Source organism: Babylonia areolata, chromosome 25 (genome assembly GCF_041734735.1).
Source record: "Babylonia areolata isolate BAREFJ2019XMU chromosome 25, ASM4173473v1, whole genome shotgun sequence".
Classification (NCBI taxonomy): domain Eukaryota; kingdom Metazoa; phylum Mollusca; class Gastropoda; order Neogastropoda; family Buccinidae; genus Babylonia; species Babylonia areolata.
The window spans coordinates 2,954,626-2,980,793 of NC_134900.1; the positions used below are offsets into that span (position 1 = coordinate 2,954,626).

Below are 26,168 nucleotides of genomic sequence, written 5' to 3' on the forward strand. Positions count from 1 at the left end.
AAAATCACAAATAATTACTTTATGTTTATCCATACAAATTCAGAATGTTATCAAGATAGCTTGAAAAAATATAGAAAGAAGAGAGAAAAATTCATGCTCCTTTATTCAAAAGACCCCCACACCCCAAACTTTACACATCCTTCTCTTGCTCTTTGCATTCCAAAATAACCAATGAGCTAAATAACTTGTTAATCTTGTATACATGTCTAAAATCATGTAAGCATGTCTATAAAGTCAAGAAAATGTGAGCATATGATAATAAATAAAGAATATGCACACACATTCACATACACAAAACTTGTGCACACATAAGAAATTATTCGCTGGCTACTCCTTTTAGAAAAAAAAAAATTTACCAAACTTTACAACAATGAGCACATTAATGGGTTTATATTATTTTCCATCTTTTTTTTTTTTTTTTTTTTTTTAACAATTCACAGGGACGCAAGTGATCTAATTCTGGATTATAATTTTGTCCTTGTTTCCAAACTGGACAGTCGTTCACACACACACAAAAAGGAAAAAGAGGGAATAGATTTGGGGAGGTGGGTGGGGCCCGATTTGGGGGTATGTAATGTTTTTAATACATGAAGTGTTTTCCAAAGTATTAGTACTCAGAACTCAGAACTAATAAATGCTTTAGTGTAGAAGGCCTTCTGATCCAATGTTCTGATACAATATTGAATGTCTGTCATGCATTTCAGTATCAATACAATTACTGGAAAAAAAGATGTGTAAACTGCAATCAGTTAATCCAGACTGTATTTTTTTTTGTATTTACTACTATTTAAAAAAAAAAGAACAAAAAGAAAGAAAAAAAAAAGAACTGCTACTTATGTGTTGCAACATGAATGTTAACTCCAGTGCACAAGGCACTTCCAACTGGTCCGCATTTCTACATTTTAAAGTAAAACAATTTTTTGGCAGCTTATCCATCAAATTTTCAACCACTTCTGAGCTGTGTTTTGTGCTTGACTACTTCAAAACTTTTCAACATTCCACACAGAAACCAACCTAGGAGTCAAGATGGTGGACGAAAAATCGAAAATCATTTCCCTTATGTCTTTATTGGTCTATTCATTTTCATGAAATCAAACCCTTTGTTTTAAAGTTTGCAAGCAACAAGCACATCAACTGTGCAGATAAGGCACTGCTAAAAATCCGGCCCATTCTTTTTCCAGTGCCTACAAAGACTGTCTTATCAATATAATGCTAAGATCGCATGTGAAACACACAGCTTCAAAATAAAATGGTTGCCATACTTACCTTTAATTAGAAACAACATATAAAAACAATATTCCAAACCATGTATGGAAATAAAACACAACTAAGTTAGATGTTGAAAAAATGGTGCAAGTTGATATGTAGGGATATGGATATCTATTACTTTTTTTTTGTTTGTTTGTTTGGTTGGTTGTTTTTTTTTTTTTGTTTGTTTGTTTGTTTTTTTTGTTTTTTTTGTAAAGAACTCAACAGATAGCTTATGCTTTCATCTCTGCCAAGAAATCTTTCAGTGTTGAAATCAGTAGTAAAAGTGTAGCATTGAAAAAAGAAAAAGAAAAAAAAAGACTGTCTTATCAGGCCGTCTTAAAGTTGCAGTATAACAAAAAGTTAGATCTGCAAGCTGCAAAGCAAAAATAGCTAACCTAGCAATGATATGACACAGACTTTTGGAAAAAAAAACCCAAAACCCACCGGATTTTAGAAACATGTAATTACATTTGCACTCATGGATTCTGCAACTATCTCTTTTGTTCTCTATTACTTTTTTGCAATACTTTTAGTCACAACAGATAGCTCATTGTGAAATTCAAGATGCTCTCCCCTGGGAAGAGCATGTATCCACAAAAGTACAGCACCAACCTTTTTTTTTTCTCGTTATTATGTCCGCAAGAGTAATTTTTTTACGATTAAAGTGGATTTTTCTTAAAAAAAAACTTTGCCAGGGAAAAAGAACACTTTTTCCCCAACCATGCTAACCACACATACACATAAAACCTTTCTTCATCCCCCCCCCAAAAAAAAAACAACCCAAAACCAACCACCAATCATCTGAACACATGTCCACTCCATCTCCACATCCACCCATCCAACCCTGTCCAAAAGTCGACAGACAACACCGGATCACACTTTGGGGGCGCTGCGGTCGTTGGTGATGGTCTTCTTCAGCTTGGTACCCCTCTGTATGCTGCTCAGCAGAGCGCCGCGACCCCCGCCGGAGGAGGGAGGGGGGGGAGGAACACTGGGGCCAGCTGCTGGAGGGGGTGGGGGTCGTGGAGGGGCGGGGGCAGAGCCAGGTGGGGGCGGTGGGCCAGGAGGAGGGGGGGCTCCAGGTGGAGGAGGGGGTGGGGGAGGAGGAAGAGCGGCTGTGGAAGGCGATGTGGGGGAGGTGGGTGGAGGTGGAGAGTCCTGCGACAGGGATCTGGACTTGCGCTGTTTCCTCCTGCCCGACAGAGTGAAGGAAGTGTTGTGAAACCAGATCGGTCAACGGACCGCTTCATTTTTGATCAACAAAGGTCAGTTGTGGCCATGTGTGGAGAATTTGGGATGGGTATATTAGTGAAACTTATGCTACTGATCTATGTTATCATTTCTGTACAGAGACCAGCTACTCACACAGGACCATAACAAGGCTGCAAACAATATCAACTCTTCAGAACCATTAAAATCCCCCAGCAACAACAACAACACACACACACACAATCCCCACCTGGGAAAGAAATTAGGCACCAGTAAAGTCACATTCAAGCAAATAAACCTGGGACATGCCTCTGACGTTGACCATTCCATCTTTTTTGTTTGTTTGTTTTTTTGTCAGGGGACTAAAAAAAAAGTAACATGTACACAAGCATAATCATACATAATACACACAATTATATATAACAACAGGCATATAACCCCCCCCCCCCCCCCCAACCCGTCAATCCCCCCAGAAAAAGCCATCGAGTAACTCACACATCCTAGGTGCAAAATAAAGAAAAAAGAATTTCTTCTTTCTTTGTGGGCTGCAACTCCCACGTTCACTTGTACGTACACAAGTGGGCTTTTACGTGTATGAACGTACCCCACCATGTAGGCAGCCATAGTCTATTTTTGGGGGCCGTGCATGCTGGGTATGTTTTTGCTTCCATAACCCACCAAGCGCTGACATGGATTGCAGGATCTTAAATGTGCGTATCTGATCTTCTTCTGCTTGCGGATACACACAAAGGGGGTTCAGGCACAAGCAGGTTTGCACGTAAGTTGACTTGGGAGATCGGAGAAATCTCCACCCTTTACCCATCAGGCTCCATCATCCAAATTCAAACCTGTGACCCTCAGATTTAAAGTCCAATGCTTTAATCACTCGGCTATTGCATTGCCCCCCTCCCCATCCCGCCACCCCCTCAAAAAAACAAAACAAAAACACTGTGAAAATGTCCAATTCATCAAGTCTAGATAATAAGAAAAAAAATATTCAAGGCTTTCTATAAAAAAAAACTGTAGAAGAACTGACCTTCAAGGCAGAACATAACTTCTTCTTCTTCTGCGTTCACTCGTATGCACACGAGTGGGCTTTTACGTGTATGACCGTTTTTACCCCGCCATGTAGGCAGCCATACTCTGATTTCGGGGGTGTGCATGCTGGGTATGTTCTTGTTTCCATAACCCACCGAATGCTGACATGGATTACAGGATCTTTAACGTGCGTATTTGATCTTATGCTTGCATATACACACGAAGGGGGTTCAAGCACTAGCAGGTCTGCACATATGTTGACCTGGGAGATCGTAAAAATCTCCACCCTCTACCCACCAGGCGCCGTCACCGTGATTCGAACCCAGGACCCTCAGATTGACAGTCCAACGCTTTAACCACTCGACTATTGCGCCTGTCGGCAGAACATAACAAAAGAAAAGATGGCAGAAAGACAAGAAAATGGCCAGAAACAAAGAGATCAAGAGAAAAGAGGAAATTTCCAGCATAGAATTTTCAGAAGCTGGGGATACTATTTATACTGAAAAAGCCCCTGGGAAGCCCCACAGGAAGGAAATAGCACGGATGATCAGGCAGCAAGAAAATGAAGTGAAAACCAAATGGCCAAAGCACAGATGACACAGACGACAGCGACTCAACTCACATGCTCACCACCTTTCCCCTGCGCACAGCTTTCAGCAAGCTCTTCATGGACTGACTCAGGTTGATCTGTACACACACACACACACACGTTGTGTGTATTGTATTGCACTGTACTGAACTGTCCTGTGCTGGATGGTACTGCATGGCATGATATGGCAAGGTAAGTTATAGTATGGTACAGATATCGTATTAAGGAAATCTTCCTGAAATTACATTTATCTAACATACTTACCATGACCCACTAGTGCCGACTCCGGCAGGGGTCTGACATTCCTGTCCTGTGCAAACTAATACCCGCCTATGTGGAGAAAACAAAAGTAGCTATTACCTCCCGGAAGTAGGTTACCTCCCCTTTGATCCCTGACCAGTGCCCTTTGTTGACGGCAGCTATACATGATGATGTAAAATCAGGAATTGAAATTTTCAATAATTTTCAGGAACACACTACATTCCTACAAACATGATGCTGTGCAGTTAAGTATATGTATGCATGTTTGGGCCCACAAACAAAACAACTGGAACAATCAGTACAATTATCATGACCACAACCATCATGGCCACCACGACTAATGGAGAGTTTGCACCAGCAGAGAGTGCACAGACTATAGTTATCCACTTTGTGTCCTTGTTGTAATCATGTGCACCATACATTGTATCCTCTCCTGAAAGTCTGGCGGCATTTTCGAGTAGTTCACTCTCCATTCTTCTTCAGCAGTATCACACATTTGCTTGTGACAGGCTAGCCTTTTTTTTTCAGTTAAAAATAGACTTTTTTCCCCCGTGTAAAATGCCATCTTTTCAGTTGAACCTGCTTTCTCTCCAGCTTCTCTGCAGCTGGTTACAGACTTGTGTACATGTACACACTGTTTCAGTTCCGTCAAAAAAGGTGGCCCCATCTGTTTTGTTTTCTTCCCCTTCACAGACAATCAATCAGTCAATCAATCAATCAATCAACCACTATATTGTCTGATACAGAGTACAGAAATTTGCCTTTAGGCTCGTCGTAAAGAAAATAAACCCTAATTTTAACTTTTAAAAGTAAAGACATTTATTCTGTGATTTAAATTAAAACATGCAAACGAACATGGCAGGAGATGGTGGGGGGTGTGAGGAACAGAGGGGCGTTGCACCATCAACATCACAGTAGACGTGTTAACAGTATATATACGAAGGTTTGACATACAAATACATTAGTTAATAAGTCTTAATCATAAAATCAAACTTGGGTTATAAATACATGTATAACAAGGAACCTTCAAAAAATGCACACTCACAGTCACACACACTCACACACACATACACACGCGCGCATCCATGCACACACATATACACAAACACACACACACACACACACACACACACACATCCAGGGCCACAATGACAACCCACAATTGTAACATCTGGAATGGTCATTGATTTTTTTTTTTATTATTATTTATTTTTTTTTTTTACATTTTATCACAACAAATACTGCTTTTCTGAAAAGAAAGGCATTTTTGCTCAGCTCTTCAGAATCTTCTCTTTTTAGAAATATGGCAAAAATGAACACTCAAACTAACATTCAATGATATTTAACATTTCACAACAAATATGGAAAGGAGTGTTCACAATATTCTTGTCAACAGTTTTTCATTATTTCATGCTGTCTGTAAAACTGGAAGGAATAATATCAAGGAAAAATATACTCTTGGAATATGTTTAATGCATTAAACTGCCGACAATGGGCAGTTTAAAAACAACAACAACAACCAAACATGGAAAATATTTATGCCTTACATTGCTGATAACGCGCTGTTGTGAAAAGAAACGTCTGCCATCATTGCCTTCATCCATTTTTCCAAAAGGAATTTTTTTTTAAGTTAAAATTAACAAACTAACTGTGACCCACTGGAGCAGACTTCCACAGGGGTCTGATTCCTGTCCTGTGCAAAGTACCACTCCGCTCAAGCACCGAAAGGAAGGAAAAGAAGCCTCCCTTAGTATATACCTCCCCTCTCTTCACGTATGCAGATATATGTATTTGTGATGTAACACAAACACTATGTTCACTTACAGGAGCAGGGTTGTATCTCGCCATTTCCAGCAGATTGGCTTCCTTGAAGAAGGGCTGGGCAGAAATCTGAAACAGGTTTGAAAAAAAACAACACCCAACCCTGTTTAAAATCAAGGTATCCCAATTAAAAAAAAAAAGAAGGTGCTTGCACACAGTGGCACATGAGGAAGAAAATATTATGGAGTCTTAAAAACATGCAGTCTAATTCTATTTTCTGCACATTCACCTGATGATTTAAACAAAGCACATACTGAAGCACAGGACATACACTGTCTGTCTCGCATTAGACACACTGTCTTCTCATACACGCTTAATATCCGATTCATACACTCTCTCTCTCCAACACACACACTGTCTCTCTCTCTCTCTCCTACATACACAAACAAACACACACACACTCTCCCTCTCATACACACACACTCTTTCTCAAACACTGATAATCTCACTCTCCTGCACTGACACTCTTTTTCAAACACACAGGCAATCTCCCTCTGACACACACACACACACACACACACACACACACAATCTCATGCACACAGTACTCACGGAACATGAAGTACACAATAACAGTCACAAAAAGACAGATATGCTGCATTAAAAACAAACAAAAGTATCACAAACACATCTTACTTCTTGGAGTGATGGATACTTGTTGCTTGGATTTTCAAAGATGAAATTCAGGATCTGCACAACCAATGATCCCCATGAAATAAACAGGAAATTTTCTATCTTAAATTACGTTTAAATAACATACTTACCGTGACCCAACTAGTGCAGACTCCGGCAGGGGTCTGACATTCCTGTTCTGTGCAAACTACTATCCGCCTATGCGGAGAAAATGAAAGTAACTATGGCCAATAACCTCCCGGAAGTAGGTAACCTCCCCTTTGTCCCGCTGGCTAGCGCCCTCTTTTTCCGGCAGCCATTATGACTCCTGTTCCTGTGCTCTTCATACGGCTAAGTTTTTTTTTCGTATTTTCTGTCTGTCACACGGCAGTTCACCCTCTTCCGAAATCGCACATTTAGTCCTGGCTTCTTTATATCATGCACATGGCCTCCTGCCTAACCCGTTCAGCCACAGAGCGCACTGCACGCGGCGCACTGTATCTAGGTCACAACTTTCCCTGACTATTGCAGTCTTTTGGCTGTGCGGTCATGCGTTGGATTGCCTGTGTTTGTGGATCTATAAAAAGTGTGCATCTGTTTTTTTGTGGAAAAAAAATAGGGACGAATCTAGCTCCAGGTGTTGTCTTTCGCCTGACAAAATCTGGTGTCTGAAACGCGTATGTGAGTGACTTAATTATACGAATTAATAACTGACGATTTAAGGTCTTTGTGAGGCAGGTCAGATAGATGCTACACACTGGCACTGTGCCAGGAAGCTGAGTCATTGCAGTGAACTGGTGGTGACTTGTGTGTATAATCGTTCTAGTTAGCGGCGTCGCAGAAGAAAGTCACATTTGATATTTAGAAAAATAAAAAGAGTTAAGAAACATAGCAACAGTAATAGCAGCAGCATTAGGTGTAGTTGCAATTGTGGTGATAGTAGAAGCGGTAGTCAAAGTCGTATACACGTAGTACTTTTCATAGCAGTGTTGATTAGCTCAAGTGTGTGTGTGTGTGTGTGTGTGTGTGTGTGTGTGTGTGTGTGTGTGTGTGTGTAAATATATATATATATATATATATATATATATATATATATATATACAGAGAGAGAGAGAGAGAGAGAGAGAGAGAGAGAGAGATTCCCTCATGTGAATGCAAATATTCGCAGACACATCACACTGGCACCGTTGTGTGAGTGTGAGAACTAACACATGGCCGGGATGCCACACCTAACAGTACTGTAGCTGACTATTCCCTCTCTCCCTTCCCTTCTCAAGCCCCTTCTCAGCAGGTGGCCTGCGGCAAGGTCAGTGGCAGGCAGCGTATTATCTAGCTGGTCCCATTCTACAGCGCGCTATGCATGGCTTTACTCTGGGCAAGTCGTTTTTCTGTTCTGCGGCTGTGGGTTATTCCTTGGGTCTGGAGTTACCAGAGCTTGAAGATGTTTCGTTACTTCAGTTTTTCGTCTTCAGATAAGTAAATGCCGCCTACTTGGAACTAAAGTGCAAGGCATAAACTGCCGTGGTCAATTCTCTGGCATTCTTGTTTTTTGTCAAATTTTGTCTTCAACCAGGTCACATAATTATATGGTTCGATTGGGAGATTGAGCCCAGAAATTCTCTTTCATGCACATCACCTAACAAATCAAACATGGCTGTAGTCAATCACAATCAAACAACTTTCAAGAGCCTAGACTTTCAGAATACAATCTACCCTGATGTTGACAATATATTCACTGACCACAAAAACAAAAAAACCTCTAGTTGAAAAATAACAGGTTACGAACACACATACTTTATGAACATTGATGAAATGTTTTGCTATGCTGTATGCTGAGAAAACATGCATGCAATTTGTGTTCAGTCATGTTTCCCAAACTATCAAAGAAAACAGTATACAAATAGGAAAAGTTTGTATTATACTCCATGTTTGGTGATACATGTACTTACCATGTCAAACTGATGCAAACTAGGCCGATAAATTTCGCACGGCTAACAGTGAAAAGACAACCCGTCTTGCCCGATCCGCTCTTAGCCAATCAAATGCCTCTAAAAGCTAACACATATCATCATCCTGCATATCAAAGGGTTAAGTAAGTTAAAGAATAGTTGGCATCCTCCTCCATGACAAGGGAAAGGGTGACCACAATTAGAGGAACCAGGGGAAAGCCCCAGTCCTGATCTCTTCCAAACCATATGAAGAACCAGGATCTTTCTTTTTTTTTTTTTCCCCCTTCTCAAAGAATGTGATTTGTTGTTCTAAGGTCAATAGTGCTTAGCACCCCAAATTGTAATTTTTTTAAAGGTTCTTTTAAACTGATTAATCATGATTTTGGCTTTATGCCATTTTCAACTACTTCGGTATTAGCGATTGATTTTGAGTAAAGAAGTTTGTGAAAACATTCAGAATTTGCCCCCCCCCCCCAAAAAAAAACAACAACAAAAAACCCCACCAGAATCTACTTAAGTTTTTATTCTTTTTCTTTTATCATTTGCCTTCTATACATCTTTGATTTTACAATATTCTATTGTTTTTAGTTTTTTTCCATGTTAAGGTTTTACACAAACTTAGGGTAGGCCCTCAATGACTATCAGCGCACTGGGTTTATGCAAAGATCAGGCATCTACTCCATTCCTTTTAACAGCAGATTTTCTTTAACACCTCCTTGAAGCTAAAACTGGAAGTTTTTATTGTCTGGGGAACTGCCGTTTTGCCACCACCAACATGGTGCCTTCATCTTGTATAAACCGGAAATTTGCAAACTGTGTGGCGCTGGAATTGGCATTATCTCCCCTATACATAACAGACTTTTCCAGCCCTGGAAACGGTTCACTCATTTTTTCCAAGAGTTCAAATCAAATCAAATCAAATCAAAAAACACTTTATTAATCCACATGGAAATTAAGTTGTGCAATCACAGGCTCATTGTAAACACTAGCATAAAATCATCTTGTGCAACATAAGAAGAGATTAAAACTAGTCAAATAAGAATTCCCAATAGCTGACGATAGACTAACCCCCTCCTACGCACACACACATACACATGTTAAGACAATAGGGTATTGCACAACAATATTTACAAATGAAAACATCCAACAAAAAAAGGGTATATATTACTATAAATGACATACACGTACGTGCACACACACACACACACACACACACACTCTCCAGACTTCCATAACTCTGTACGAACAAACCCTACGGACCTCTGGCCTCCTGGTGACCTAATATTTACAGTTCCCTGTGGGCAGCTGGCACTGGGACTGCAGTAGACGAACCCTGGTGCGTCTGTGTATAGGGGACATGGAATGAGACGCAGTGGAGAAAAGCCACTGAAATGGTGCAGATGACAGGGCAGCAAAAAACAAAAAACAAGAAAACAACAACAAAAACCACCTGCGTACCTCCACAACCTGAGGCGACTGAGCCCTGACCAGGTGTTGGGGCCCAGGCTGGGCAGAGTCCAGCTCACAGCCAAAGGCCATCTCATACAACAGGTGCCCTGCAATCACACATTCATTTTGTCATTGTTGCTTACAGACCAGCTCACCCACAAAGGGGCATAACAGGTGCACTGCAATCACACTGTCATTATGCATGAGCAAAGTGAAATAACAAAAATGTCAACTGGCTATTTGAACTGATTCACTGTCACCACTTTGAAGTGCTGAAAAGTCAAAGTGCTAGATTTCCTTTTCCACCAATGCTACAAAAACAAGATATCATTGTCACTTTTAACACTACTGAACCATGCCCTTGAAAAATTACCAACAAATTAAAAAAAATTCTAGTGCAATTTCTGCGCACACGTGCATATGTGTGTGTGTGTGTGTGTGTGTGTGTGTGTGTTTGAGTGTTTTGTGTTTGTTTGTGTGTGTTTTGTGTGTGTTGTGTGTGTGTGTGTGTGTGTGTGTGTGTGTGTGTGTGTGTGTGTAACAGTTTATTTCAACATGTGATACCCCCCACCTTCCAACCATTCCACCCCCAAACATACACTCATATAACAGTACATGTGTATATATCCATATGTACAGATATACCCTTTGTGAAAAAAAAAAAAATTAATCTCCATAATGAAACACATGTGGTGTCCATCAGTAAATGAAAACAGTTAAAGTAATCAGTTATTCCCTTCCCAAAAGACTTCATGCCTTGAGCATGGATACATACACAGAGACTGTTAGAAGACCTAAACTAGTCAGTTGCCATGGTTGTATTGCTTCCAAATTTTGAGAATTGTGTATTTACACATGTGCTGTTTATTGTTTCATAAAGTATGGATAAATATGTGTGGGTAAATTAAAGCTTAAAGCACATAGTGTCACTCACCAAACAAGAGTATGTCCACAGCAGCCTTGTTTTCGTCCTTCAGTTTCTTCTTAATCAGGGGCAGCACTCTTGAAGTGTTGCCCAGGAAAACGTTGTCATAGCCTGCCAGCCTGCGATGCACACACCTTGAGATCAACATCCAGGATGCTGCACACTATCATAATCTGCAGGGGTCCCACAGGTGTGTGACCAAACAAATTTCCATACATTTTCCCGCATACCTTTTCAAGACCAGACTGAACATTTTGCAAACCAAAGACACAACGCCAGACTGAATAAAAAAATTCGTCTGCTATACCGCCGCCTAAAGGGATTGGCACATATCTCATTATTAATGTTAAATTTTCATGACATTTTCATTTGGTTGTTTTCTTGTGTGTTTTCTTTTTTTTAATGTGTCAAGCTCTTTGATGAATGGTGCTGGTTAAGGATTTCATTAAAATCCTATGACGCTTCAACACCTCAAGGGCAAAATATGTTTTTTCCCCTAGACTTTTTCAGCCCTGGAAGTGGTTCTCTCATTCTTCCAGGACCTTCACAGACGTCCAAGACTCTACACATGCGCACAAGGGATCAAATTTCCTGTCACCCCTTACTGCGGGGGTATGGAAGATTACAAACCTGTGAAATGAAAAAAAAAAAGAATAAACTGTGTTAATAACGCTCACACCTTGAACGCACAAAATCTAGCTACAGCATGCACCACACTGTGCTGCTCTGCAAATCCAAACTTGTCCTGCAATGCCACTCCTGCAGACATCTACACAGTCACATACTCCTTGAAGCCGAGGGTTAGCCATCATTATCATGGCACCACACAGGAGTGGTCCAGGACCCTCAAGAAAATTAATTTAAAAGTCCAAGAACTCTGCATGAGAAATATCACCTTCTCCCATCTGTCCATCCCTCCCAACCCCCTGCTCCACGGCAGTTTATCACTTTGTAATATGTCTTGAAGCATCTGACCTCTCCACTCCCTGTCAGTCATCCTTGCTGCACAGTTGCAGTTCGGCAAATCGTGTGCTGCCATACAAACAGCTGAATATATGGTTCCTGCCAGCTTAGCTTAGCAAGACCTGGCAAGCTTTCTGGCCTTGATGAGAGAGCAGGATACAGAAGGCTTGCACATGGTAGAAACAAATAAGAAGCAGCCAACGTTATTAGTAAGTCTGACCAGTGTTTTTCCCAAAGAAATCAAAGTGTTATTTCCCGTCCACTTCCAGAGCCAAAAGCAAAGCTAGAAGACTGTAAAATGTGGATGAAAGCGTGTGACCAACCCCACGATCATATCAACCCAGGTGTTATTTTTCTCTTTTGTCAGGTGGAGGGGCGGAGCTTAGTGCCTCAAGTGGAGCGATCTACTGCCTGCACACCCACCAACATCAACACACACATGCCCTTCCATACACACGCCAGAAACAATGTGCACTGACCTGCATGCCCCATCCTGGATCATGATGTTACCGGAATGGATGCTGCCGTGGGGAGGAAACCCCTTCTCTTCCAGATACATCAGAGCCTGCACGGCACCATATAAATGACACTTAACCCTTGACTGCTGCTTAAAGCAATGCCTGTCACTGAAGGGCTGTCACCTCACTGAGATAAGATATAGCTTACAGGTCAGGATGCCAGTTACCGTTCTCTATCAGGATTCCTCCTCTTGGCATTACCTTTGCCTTTGTTCAACAAAATCAGATACATCAATGATATGTACAAAATAGTTTGTAAGAGTATTTCAGGTTCATGTCACACTGATCTCAATTCACCAAGGCTCAACAGGCAAGGGGTTAAATCACTGCTGGGACACAAGCAGATGAAAAGTACCATATTTCACAGATTATAAGGCAGTATACATTTTCCCCAACTTCAACTCAAGCACCTTACACTATGATGCGCCTAATGCATGGCTAATTTCTGTTGGATAATGTTACGAGTCACAATTGTATCAAAGCCTTTATCATTATCTTTCGCTGCTTATAGCCCAGCCCAGTGCAAGTTAAGAGGGGTCATGGCAGTACAAAAGAGACCAAAATGACGATTTTTCATGATTTGGGTTTTTGATGGATTTTGATTCTTGAACATCTCTTCTATCATATGCATTAGTTTTTCCACTGTAAAGATGTCTTTAACAATGAAAAAATTGCCAATAAATATTGCTTGCTGAATCACGGAAGCGTTTATTTTGTTCAATTTTGACGTAAGTCAAGTTGACGTAAGTCATCAAGTTTCTGGCCTTGACAACATACCTTGGACTTGCTCAATGATGAGTGAACCTACAACCATGAGACTTTGCATGATTGTTTTATAACATGTTGTTGAAGTTTTGTCATGAGTATGTATGAAAATATTCTCTGGGTTTTTAATCCATAGCGGTTTCAATCATTTTACCCATTGTAAATTTTGAAGATTTCGCAATACCCATAATTTAAAAAATGCATAAAAAATACAATAATTGAAGAATCACCACAATCTCATGAGAAAATGAAGATAATGTCATTGTGTATCAAGTCCACATAACAAAAAATGTTTGCATGCACCACATGGATCACAAACCCGATTTCTCTGATACATTGTTTGGTGGCCATTTTGATTTGTTTCCATAGCAACAGGTATTCACAGAAATATAAGATAACTTTTTCTGTGATCCACAAGTGATGGTACACCTAGTAGACAAAAAAAAAAAGGAAAAAAAAAAAGATATTGCTGGAAAGAAAAAAAGTCGTTATTTGACTGTAGTGTCTGGCCTTAACGATCCTGAAACCCATGGAAAACAAAAACATACTGGGCACACACACCCTGAAACAACTCTGTCAGCTGCCTGTCAGGCAGGATAAAAAACAATCATGGACATTTTACTATCTGTAAATACAAGTGAATGATGGAATTGCAGCCCACAAATGCAGAAGGTTAACTCACTCAGTACGGCCAGTCCTCTCTTCTCCTCTACACAGACCCCTCGGATGTCCAGTGGGTGTCTGAATGACCCAACCTTTAGCTTCTGTCATCAGAATTGTGGTATTCTTTGTCAACATTCACCTCTTCAGAATAAGAGCCTCCCGCTTGCAATATTTTGATGATGGTAACTGGGGTGAAATGCTGTTAACGTCGTCTCTTTCGCCGTTCGTATGGAGAGAGTTAAAAAGGTTAAAGATCTCACAGCCTTTTATGGCCATTGGGGAAGAGAATTTCATATCCACTGAGTTTAGGTCTTGGCATGGGAAGGTATTTGTATTCGTATTTCTTTTTATCACTACAGATTTCTCTGTGTGAAATTCGGGCTGCTCTCCTCTGGGAGAGTGTGTCGCTACACTACAGCGCCACCCATTTTTTTGTATTTTTTCCTGCGTGCAGTTTTATTTGTTTTTCTTATCGAAGTGGATTTTTCTACATAATTTTGCCAGGAACAACACTTTTGTTGCCGTGGGTTCTTTTACGTGCGCTAAGTGCATGCTGCATACGGGACCTCGGTTTATCGTCTCATCCGAATGACTAGCGTCCAGACGACCACTCCAGGTCTAGTGGAGGGGGAGAAAATATTGGCGGCTGAGCCGTGATTCGAACCAGTGCGCTTAGATTCTCTCGCTTCTGAGGCGGACGCATTACCTCTAGGCCATCACTCCACGTAGGTGGGTCCAAACTGGGGCCCAATCCTCTCCTTCCTATATTTAAACCTTCACAGACTGAAGCCCACATTTTGGTGGAGTGAGGAAAATTGGTGGAAAAGGAAATTATTTCCTAAAAATTACGTTTATCTAACATACTTTACCATGACCCACCAGTGCAGACTTTGTGAAGTGCCTTTCCCTCAGTATCAATATCAGTAGCTCAAGGAGGCGTCACTGCGTTCGGTCAGATCCATATACGCTACACCACATCTGCCAAGCAGATGCCTGACCAGCAGCATAACCCAACGTGCTTAGTCAGGCCTTGAGGTTAAAAAAAAAAAAAAAAAAAAAAAAAAAAAAAAACCACCAAAAATTAAGACGTAACGCCATGCTGAAATCATGCCTTGAACCCTGATAACTGGTGAACACTGGGTCAGAAGTCTAACCAATTCTGGCCACGCAACGGCAACCCCTATGCAGAAAAAAAAAGACCCCCCCCACCCACCCCAGCCCCTCCTCCCCCCCAAAAATTCCGTACCTCCAGCACTTGCCGACCAAACAGCTGGATCTGTCCCAAGTTCAGGCCCCTTCTCTTCTGGCTGTACTTGCTGAACCAGCTGTCCTGGAAGCGAGCCTGATAGATGTAGTCCTTCAGGGAGCCCCGGATACTGATGGGCTGAATGATGATCACGTACTTCTGCTCCAGGGCAAAGTCAAAGTCCGTGATGGGGAAGACGTACGGGTGCTGGAACAGAAAAAACAAACAAAAAAACAAACAAAAGACTGTGAGTTTACAGGCAATGACACTGTATTGTATCATATTCTTATCATAAAAGAGAAAGGGTTCACATTTTGAGTATTTTTAGAAGGAAAAATTTATACCGTTTTGCATCTGAAAGAGGAAGGGTTTGAATTCTAGAAGGAAGAATTATACTGTTCTGCATCTGAAAGAGAGAAAGGATTTGCATTTCAAAAGGAAGAGTCACACTGTTCCATTTCTGAAAGTTAAAAAAGAAAAACAGGAGGAATACTGATCTGCACTAAAATGTTTGATACATGACACTACGGAAAGAATACACTGAAATGTTTGATACATAACACTACGGAAAGAATACACTGAAATGTTTGATACATGACACTACGGAAAGAATACACTGAAATGTGTGATACACAACACTACGGAAAGAATACACTGAAATGTGTGATACACAACACTACGGAAAGAATACACTGAAATGTGTGATACATAACACTACGGAAAGAATACACTGAAATGTTTGATACATAACACTACGGAAAGAATACACTGAAATGTTTGATACATGACACTACGGAAAGAATACACTGAAATGTTTGATACATGACACTACGGAAAGAATACACTGAAATGTGTGATACACAACACTACGGAAAGAATACACTGAAATGTGTGATACACAACACTACGGAAAGACTACACTGAAATGTGTGATACACAACACTACGGAAAGAATACACTGAAATGTGTGATACACAACACTACGGAAAGAATACAATGAAACCAAATGTTGAAAGAAAAAGAACATCGCCACAAATAAAACCAGAACAAAATGCACTGATTTCAAAGTTACATGCTTACTTGCATTACATTGTTTTGTACTGCACAGCTTTTTTGTCACAACAGATTTCCTTGTGTGAAGTTTAAGCTGCTCTACGTAGGGAGGGTGCATCACCACAGTTTAGCACTGACATGTCTTTTCTTCTGTCTGAAAGTGAATATATACATTACTATCAAATTGGATTTTTCTACAGAATTTTACCAGAGACAAACCTTCAGTTGACATGGGTTCTTTTCCAGCAAACGGGTTTCATCCAAAAATCTACTTGTGTATGGTTGGTTGACAACCATTGACATTAATTATCTATTATTTTTTTGCAAGTCTTATATACATTCGTATATAAACACACACACACACACACATTTCAGTTTCATCACCTGCTCTGTTTCATTGGCATTACTTCCACCCCATTTATTCCAAGTCCCCCATACACAGCCATACCCAGGTTCGTCTGTCACAGTCACGGTGTAGGCAGTCAACAGGGAACCATCAATGTCAGGTCGTCAGGATGCCACACACCAGAGGAGACTCTGCACTGCTCCTGAGTCACTTCAGTGTTCAGTAGTGCCTTTTCTGATATAACATATCACCAACTAAGCCCCTTGCTGACAACAATAATAGCTCAGCTGCGGAGCTAGACTGAACATCTCCCCTAGAGTGGAGACCGCCAACACATCCCACCAACAACAGTCCACCATGGATCTGCCAACACTGAAGACCTTGACAGGACTCACCCCAAGCACAGAAGTTGAGGGGGGGGTCAAAACTGAGGTCATCATGAGAGCAGGGCATGAAAGGCCAGAAAATTTGGGGCATTTTTTCTTATTGATGATGAAGGTGGAGAATGCTGATGATGATTATGATGACATGTTGCCACAGAGGTCCTTTTAGGTTTGGGACAACATGACTACGCTTTACTTCAAAATGATATCCCAATGTTAACCAGGCCTGAGAAATACAGACACTTGCAGTGTTGGTCAGGAATTTTGAGCAACACACCCAAAGACGCATCTATGAAGTGGATGATTTCCTCTGGTATGTGGCTCCTGATGACCTAGCACTGATAGCTCCCAGCAGACTGCTAACACTGGGGCTGTGACAGACAAACCCGGGTGTGGCTGTGTATGGGGAACTTGGAAAGAGTGGTGCTGGAGTAATGCCACTGAAATGGTGATGATGGGGAAGAAAAAAAAAGTACATGATATGAAGAAAACCAGCAGTGTACCTGCAACAGGGAGAACAGGTCCTTCAACGTCTTACAGGTGCCCCGGGAGAAGGGTAGAATCATCTTGGGGTTGTGGGGAATGATGTTCAACATCCGGTCAGTCTGGGTCCGGTTGTCACGGACGCGAAACCAGTGTTTGTCAATGCGGCTTCCTGCAGGCACATTATTGTACAATGATAGTCAGTCGTGTCTGACAATGACCATCAGAACAGCAGAAGAGGCAACAGCTGTTCCGACTATCTGGGCTAGAATCTGGTTACAGTGGAAGGTGTCTTGCCACATTACACACTCACTCTCTCAGCCAAGAGGGCTTTAGGACTTAAGCTGTGCGATCTTCCAAAGGGCTGAACAGCCCCAAAGGGTACTACACTAAGAGCCACTGCAATCTTGCCTCCAAGTTTTACTTTTTATTAGAGTCATAATCCTTCACAAAAGATATGCAGTAAATGAATTCCCAATGCAGTGGAGAAACAACTGATCATAGAGCTCTTTGCTGTTGGCCCAGCTGCAAGCCAATCTCCAATATAAATCGAGCGTTGAGCACAAACATCAAAACCACGTTAACAGTTGTGTTCTTTTTATCATTCATCTTGACATGCACAACAACTGAGTGGTTTATGTGTTGGACTTTCAATCTGAGGATCACGGGTTCTTCTTCTTCTTCTGTGTTTGTGGGCTGCAACCACCACGTTCACTCGTATATACGCGAGTGGGCTTTTACGTGTATGACCGTTTTTAAACCGCCATGTAGGCAGCCATACTCCACTTTCGGGGGTGTGCATGCTGGGTATGTTCTTGTTTCCATAACCCACCGAATGCTGACATGGATTACAGGATCTTTAACGTGCGTACTTGATCTTCTGCTTGCGTATACACACGAAGGCACTGGCAGGTCTGCACATATGTTGACCTGGGAGATCATAAAAATCTCCACCCTTTACCCACCATGCGCCGTCACCGTGATTCGAACCCGGGACCTTCAGATTGAAAGTCCAACGCTTTAACCATTCGGCTATTGCGCCCGTCGATCACGGGTTCGAATCCTGGTGTGTTATGGGTGGACTTTTTTCAAATTCTGCAGGTAAACAGATGTGCTGCTGCCTGAACGCCCTCTGTGTGTATCTGCATGCACGAGATGGGATGTGCAAATTAAAGATCCCATAATTCATGTCAGCATTTTGTGGGCTATGGAAACAAGAACAACCCTATCACACACACTCTGAAATGGGCTAAGGCTGTCAATATGGTGGGTTTAAAAATGGTTATGTGAGTAAAAGCCCAACAGTATGCATGCAACTTGTTTTACAAGTTAACATGAGAGTTACAACCCCCAAACACACAGGAATTATTCACCTTAGTTCAGAGCTACTCACACCTGGTTCATTTTAATCTGCAAGTGCATTACAATGCTCTCTTGCCCCTGCCCCCCTTCCCCCAGCCCTCCCATGCACCCCTCCCCCACCCCCACCTTGCATGCCCGTTTTAAAAATGCAAAGCCACACACATACATTTACATACACATACATGCACACCCACACCAACAATCTGGTGTCAGTACTAAGCAAGTTTACTGCTCATAAAAAAACATTGTTTTAAAAAAAGAAGTTATATCAAAACAAAATCAAGACTGTAAAATAATGTTGACAGTTTGTGTAGTCACCTAAATCCATGAGCTGGGTGACGCTGCTGTATGTAGGATGGCTCCTCAAGTAGTACTGGCATTTCAGGTAAGCAGAATCTGATAAAAAAGGAGGAAAAAATCATAAAGGCATATCATAACTATGTTCCCAATATTTTACAAAGTTTGGGTCAAGCTCACACACTTCTACACACACACACACACAAATGCACACTCACACACAGAGAGGAAGGCAGGCATTTTGATTAAAAACAGTGATAGTGCATGTGTAGTTCACACACCTGCCGACCCCTAACAAGACTTGAGAGTAGCATTTTCATCATTTTCACATAGCAAAGCAGTGTCTCACAGCTGCATTACTAACACCCAAACTAGTCCCCAGGCAGTGATGGTACTGCTGCTTTTCTAACTTAACCTGTCGTTAAACACTGTTTTCTTCACCATGTGACATTAAAGTCAAGTTGCAATGAAGTCAAGCTGACAGACGTTGCACTGAAGTGAAGTCCCACCACATTGTGCACTGAAGTCAAGTGGACACACAGTAAGTCAAATCGACAAATAGTGCATAAAATCAGGTCAACACACTGTGCATTGAAAACAAGTCGACACACAGGGCACTGAAGTCAAGTTTACACACAGTGCATTGAAGGCAAGTCAAAACAATGCACTGAAATAAATTGATAATCTATTCTCGTATCTTGCACTTCAATGCAACATATTTATAGTGAGCAAAGTACAGTAGATTTTTGAAGCCGAGTTGAAAATGCTATGCTCGAAACATAGTGGTTGGCAGGTGTGAGTTTAACAACTGTTAGTGTTAGGGAAGATAAATTATTCATACACAATTTACACCGCATAATTACAGGAAAATATTCACACAGGCAACAATCATGTTCATGACATTTACCAACACTTTTTATTTCCTGCTGTTCATTATTCATAATATACTTGTCCATGAATGTGGTCACTGGAATCATTATTCAAAGTACACTGCTGTCAAAAGGAGTCATGCCAATGTGGAAGACAAAAATCAAAATCAATACTGAATACTATCAAGAACAGCTTACGTGGGGAAAGTCATTTTGCCTAAAGCAATAGGAGGAATAATCTGTTTAGTTACCTACTGTCACACATGTATACCAGTGACTGCAGACATGAGTCAAAAACTTTGAAGCTCTCCCACAGTGTTTCTCTCTACTGAATTTGGGAAAACACACACACACACACACAGACACACACAACAACAAAGAACAATAAAACAACACACACACAAAAATACAACACCTAAACTATCATCAGCTGAACAGCGGAGAGACCTACAAGGGACGTAACTGCTTAAAAGAATTTGCTCATAATTTTATATACATATATATTTTTTAAAGTCTCTGACCTCGGACTTCTTCCTGTCTCTGCTGCCTCTCTCTCTCTAACTGCTCAGCCAGGGCGACATCATACTCCAGCCGTTTGTACATGTAGTAGTGTTTGCGTCTGAAAAAAGAAAAAGAAAAAAAAAAGAAAAAAAAAAGAAAGAAAAAAAAAAGAAAGAAAAAACCCTCAACTATTTCAGATATCCATTTTCTTCACAAATAACAACAATGATAATCATAACTCACACTGTGCCTTATATGTAGACAATAATGCTCAATCAATACATATGAGCATCACTATAACAATTTATATAAATTAAAAAAAAAATACTTTGAACTGCATCATTTATAAAATATTCTATTGCTAAACACCTACAGTACAAAAAAAACACCTGAATCATAAGTCACATTTAGTTCATACAGTATTTTACTTGAAAATGTCACAATACCAATTCAATGAACTTGACAGGACAACAAGAAGGTATCTGTAGGTCATAACCACCCTCTCCCTCTCCCAACACACACACCCGCAGATTCACCTCAACCACACAGTTCAAATGTATGAATCCTATTTGTGAACATCCATGTATCAATCTACGTCATCATGACACAAAACATCAGCACATGCATGCATGCAGTTTCAGTTTCAGTTTCACTTTCTCAAGGAGGCGTCACTGCGTTCGGACAAATCCATACACGCTACACCACATCTGTTGAGCAGATGCCTGACCAGCAGCATAACCCAACGCGCTTAGTCAGGCCTTGAGTGCATGCTTACATATTTGTGTACCTATGAAAGTGGATTTCATTTTACGTAATTTCGCCAGAGGACAACACTCTCGTTGCCATGGGTTCTTTTTCAGTGCGCCAAGTGCGTGCTGCACACGGGACCTCGGTTTATCGTCTCATCCGAAAGACTAGACGCTCAGTTTGATTTTCCAGTCAAACTTAGGAGAAAGGGCGAGAGCGGGATTTGAACCCACACCCTCACGGACTCTCTGTATTGGCAGCTGAGCGTCTTAACCATTCTGCCACCTTCCTCCATGCATGCAAACAAACTACACATGCATCATAATGCCAAATCCTCTGATACAACCTTCTTAAGACATGGGTAATCGAATCTTTCAACTTTATTTCAAAGAATGCATTGACTGTTTCTTGGCCTTTCCTCATATCTAATATGGTGAAATAAATTTCACTCTGATGCACTCATGCAAAAATGTATAAACCACATTTGTAGCAATAATGGCCAGATCTATGCTCTTCCATGTATTGATCCTGAATGCATATAGCCTACTGTTCTCTTGCAAGAAGATGTGGCTTTACTAAAACCCTGCTCATGTGTAATTCCAGAAGTATGTCCAGATGACAAAACTCTACAGGTATACACATACGACATATACATGTATAAAAGCAAGTTCATGCATGTGTATGCAAACACACACACACACACATGCACGCACACACACACACACACCCCTTCCTCACAGTTTCTGTCCTTATAAACAATACCATAGACACAATTTATTGCCTTCTTTCTTGCTGAAGGTCTGGCTGTGGTGATTTTTATTTCGCACTGAATTTCATTCTCCATCTCTGAGTCTAACGTAATTTATTCGCTTGTGACAACCAGCCATCTTTGCTTTCTCTTATCTTCAGCTTTTCCAAAGCCAGCTATGGACTTGTGCACATGCCCTTACTCTTCAATTTACAACTTCCAGTCCACTGTTGGGTTTGTCCACCCATTGAAGCACAGTCAGTCTGGTGTTGGACTTCTGATTCAGTATTCACCAGTGAGGTTTGACACCATTTTGGCAAGCACTGTGCCTTGCGAAAGGAAATTTTCTATCTAAAAATACGTTTAAATAACATACTTACTGTGACCCAACTAGTGCAGACTCCGGCAGGGGTTGTGACATTCCTGCCTGTGCAAACTACTATCCGCCTATGCAGAGAAAACAAAACTACGGCCGATAACCTCCCGGAAGTTGGTAACCTCCCCTTTGTCCCGCTGGCTAGCGCCCTCTTTTTTCCCAATGTTCCTCATTCCACCCAGGTGTGAAAGGGTAACATAAATTCAGCTGGTAGAAGGAAAGAACTGGGCCAGCCCACCTTCTATGTTGAACCCTAGTCACAGTGGATATGAACACACTGCCCAAATGGCCATAAAAGGCAATGGGACCTTTGACCTTTTTAACTCATTCTACCCCACAGCTACAAGGCTGCTACAACTCCCCTGGAGCAGCACTACATGAGACCACTGCTGTAAAAATCAGGGTGGTTCACTAAAACGGCGAAAATCGATGGAGAATTGTTGATTTAATCGTTCAAAGCTTCGTTTTTTTTACTTCCGGAATCCGTAAACGGTTCAGTTTAGAATGACAACTGTACCAAGCAAGAATGAACAAAATTAGAATAGTGAGCTGGTGCGAGAATACTTGCACCTGGTCCACAGGGGAAGTCACCATGGTATGAGATGTCTCGTACCTGGAGTAGAATTAACTCGTTAAACCCTGGAGAAAAGGTGTTCCCATATGGACTGTTAACTAACGCTTGATTCTCAACTGTAACATTTGGAATGGTGATCTTTCTTCTTCTTTCCGTTACGTGACCAACATCGACTTGGCAATGATTTTGTCGTGGTTGATGCATGCTGGGCATTTTTGTCTCCATAACCTATTAAACACTGACACTGATACAGGATCTCTAACATGCGTATTTGATCATCTGCATGCATATACACGGAGGTTCAGGCACTGGCAGGTCTGCACATATGCTGACCCTGGAAATCGGAAAAAACTCCACGCTTTACCCACCAGGAGCAGTTACCAAGATTCGAATACGGGACCCTCAGATTGAAAGCCCAACGCTTCAACTGTCATTTTTCCATAACAATTATGGCAATTCTGGAACTGCATGCAAGTGTGCTCACCTTCTTCTGCTTCTCCAGCAGCAGACGATGATGACGATGACCAGAACCAACAACCCCACACCGCCTAGGATTGGCACCTGGTCAGAAGAAATCTTGTATGAGTGTGTGATATAATTTCAGACAACCATGTCCATCCCTACGTTCAGAAAAAGAACTTGAAAAGAAATACAGCAACAACAACAACAACAACAAAAAACAACATCACCACCAACATAAAAAAACAAAACAAAAAAAACAACAACAACCCCCCCCCCCCAACAATTAGTAAAGAGTGGTAACTCTCTCCATACACAAGGTACACAACTTCAAGTCAATGCTGCTTACGCTACCGATTCAGCTAGCACAAAGGTAAATAAAGGGTACACTGGAACAAACCAAGACACTTCCCCAAAACAGGAAGCGCTGGGCTTGCTCTTATACTGATCATTTGACATGTGCACACAGCAGCAATGATAGAAGAAATGTGCAAACAATGTGCAAACAACAACAACAACAACAAAAAACAAAACAACAAAAACACGCACACACTCACAAACACCCAGTGAAATATTTTGTCTACTCCTGCTTGTGCCTGGCACATAAATACATGGGTTTTCTAATTGCCAGTCTTTTAGAAACTTACATGAATCAGACAAACATGCACACATGCATGCATGCTTGTAAACACACGCACACACACACACACACACACACACACACACACACACAGAGCAACTAATGGCATATAATCTTAGAGCAGCAGGAGAACTCTCTTCTTCACTTTGCCTATCAGAGTTACATCTCAAAACATTGTCTGCTAGAGGATATATGGTGATCTGCCTCATGAACACGACCAATGTTTAAAAAATAAAATAACAAAATAAAAACAACATGCTAGTGTTAAAAAACTTTGTTTGCCCAGTCAGGCAAGTACAGAAAGGTCAGCCCTACTGATAATCTGATACATGAGCGTGAGTCTAACATCACATCACAGTATCACATGATGTTTTTCACTTTATCAGGTCAAAACTGAAAAAAATAAAATGAATAAAAGAAATAGTAATTACTTTCTATAGTTCTTGATGCAGAAGTTCTCTAAGCTAAGTAAAGAAAAAAGTGTATAAAGTTGGCTAAATTACTCCCAATTAATCAATGGAAAAATACATCATATATTTTGCTCAAATGCAATTTACTGATTAAAAATGAAAAGGCAGAGGACAATAAGCAAGGCTGAGGCAGGTACCTGCACTGATCATTCAGATTCAATCAGGAACTTGCTCTAATCATTCAAATTCAATCAAGTACCATTTAATGATTTATAATCATTTAGATTCAATCAGTTAACTGTTGTAATGAATCATTCATGTTCAGTCAGGTATCTGCTGTAATCATTACATGTGTGTCTAGTGTGTTGTGTGTGTGTGTGTGTGTGTGTGTGTGTGTGTGTGTGTGTGTGCACGCGCACACATGTGTGCGTGTATACAAGTACATGTGTGTATTCCTGAATACAGTGTATGTCTCTGTGTGTGAATAATCCCCAGTACACAAATGAATAAATTAAAAGAAAAATACTAAGAAACATTTTCTAAACATGTGAATACATTATATGCAAATACATAAAAAAACAAAAACAAAAAAACAACTTCTGAACTTGTCAGTTGAATTTAAAACGCTTATTAAAAGATGCACAAAAATATGACTGAGCTATGCTCAAATAATAGAAGCAGGCAAACTTCTATACTGAATATATAAATAAAGGATTACAATAATGTCATAATAAAACAAATGACAAACCTTTATATGTAGAAAAATCGATTATTTGAAGCTTCCTAAACAATAGGTCAATATCATATCTACATATGATAAAATAATAATATTCGATTAAACTGGCCACGTCTCTCTCTCTCTCTCTCTCTCTCTCTCTCTCTTCTTCTTCTTCTTCTTCATAAAGTTGGCTACGTTAGCAACTGACCTGTTGTTACTCTTGCAAATTCGAACTTTCGGTTTGCAGTCACAACACGAGTAACATCAATGACAGGTCGGTGAAGATATACAACACGCATTATCTACCCATTAGTTACTCACTAATGCGTTTTGGGTCCACGGCTTCTGTTTGGTAATTTTAAAGTGGACATGGACACAAAAAGTGTAAAAACAGTAATAAAGAAATACTCTTCATTTTTCTGATATACACAAAAAAGTGAACTCACGTAAACATGTTCTTTGATCCACTCGCCAGCATCGGCTTGCTGCGCGTTCCCTTGAATTGTCATTTTCGTCAAGTTATTTGTTGGAAGCAGGGCTGTAATACACTATGCGGAGATCAACATGCAGACGGTCACAACCGTCGTAACTTTGCAACTCCTCTCTCTGTTATCTCATGTCGCCATGCTTGTCTCGTGACCAAGCGGTATGATGAGTAAGCGGAAGTAATCTCCCTTGAATCAGCTGGCATGAAATTTGACCTTTGAAATGTGACGCAAAAGCTGCTGTTTCTGCTACTGCTAACACTATCAAAGACAAATGCATTTGTTGACTGCTTTCCCTTAAAAAAAATCTATTTTATAATGATTGCGAATGGTTTATGATCGATCATGTCATAACCTCATTGTGACATCACTACTATTGATAAAAGTAGTTAGACCGACTCGGATGCCGCCGGCCGGCTTTTTCCAAGGATCTCGACTCCATTATAACATTATTGCGC

The 26,168-nt window shown here is 40.8% G+C and overlaps 1 protein-coding gene across 1 annotated transcript; it reads right to left on the bottom strand.

The window, feature by feature from the left end:
* Nucleotides 1-1,395: 1,395 nt before the first annotated feature.
* On the bottom strand, nucleotides 1,396-25,828 carry LOC143299748 (slowpoke-binding protein-like). The gene is made up of 13 exons (XM_076613133.1): nucleotides 25,672-25,828; nucleotides 23,483-23,559; nucleotides 20,574-20,671; nucleotides 19,205-19,282; nucleotides 17,545-17,696; nucleotides 15,260-15,466; nucleotides 12,547-12,632; nucleotides 11,114-11,223; nucleotides 10,189-10,286; nucleotides 6,806-6,859; nucleotides 6,173-6,238; nucleotides 4,121-4,185; nucleotides 1,396-2,443 (listed from the first exon to the last, which is right to left on the bottom strand). The coding sequence occupies exons 1-13, from the start codon at nucleotides 25,732-25,734 to the stop codon at nucleotides 2,125-2,127; spliced, it is 1,473 nt and encodes a 490-aa protein (XP_076469248.1). The 5' UTR covers nucleotides 25,735-25,828; the 3' UTR covers nucleotides 1,396-2,124.
* Between the last annotated feature and the right edge of the window lie 340 nt (nucleotides 25,829-26,168).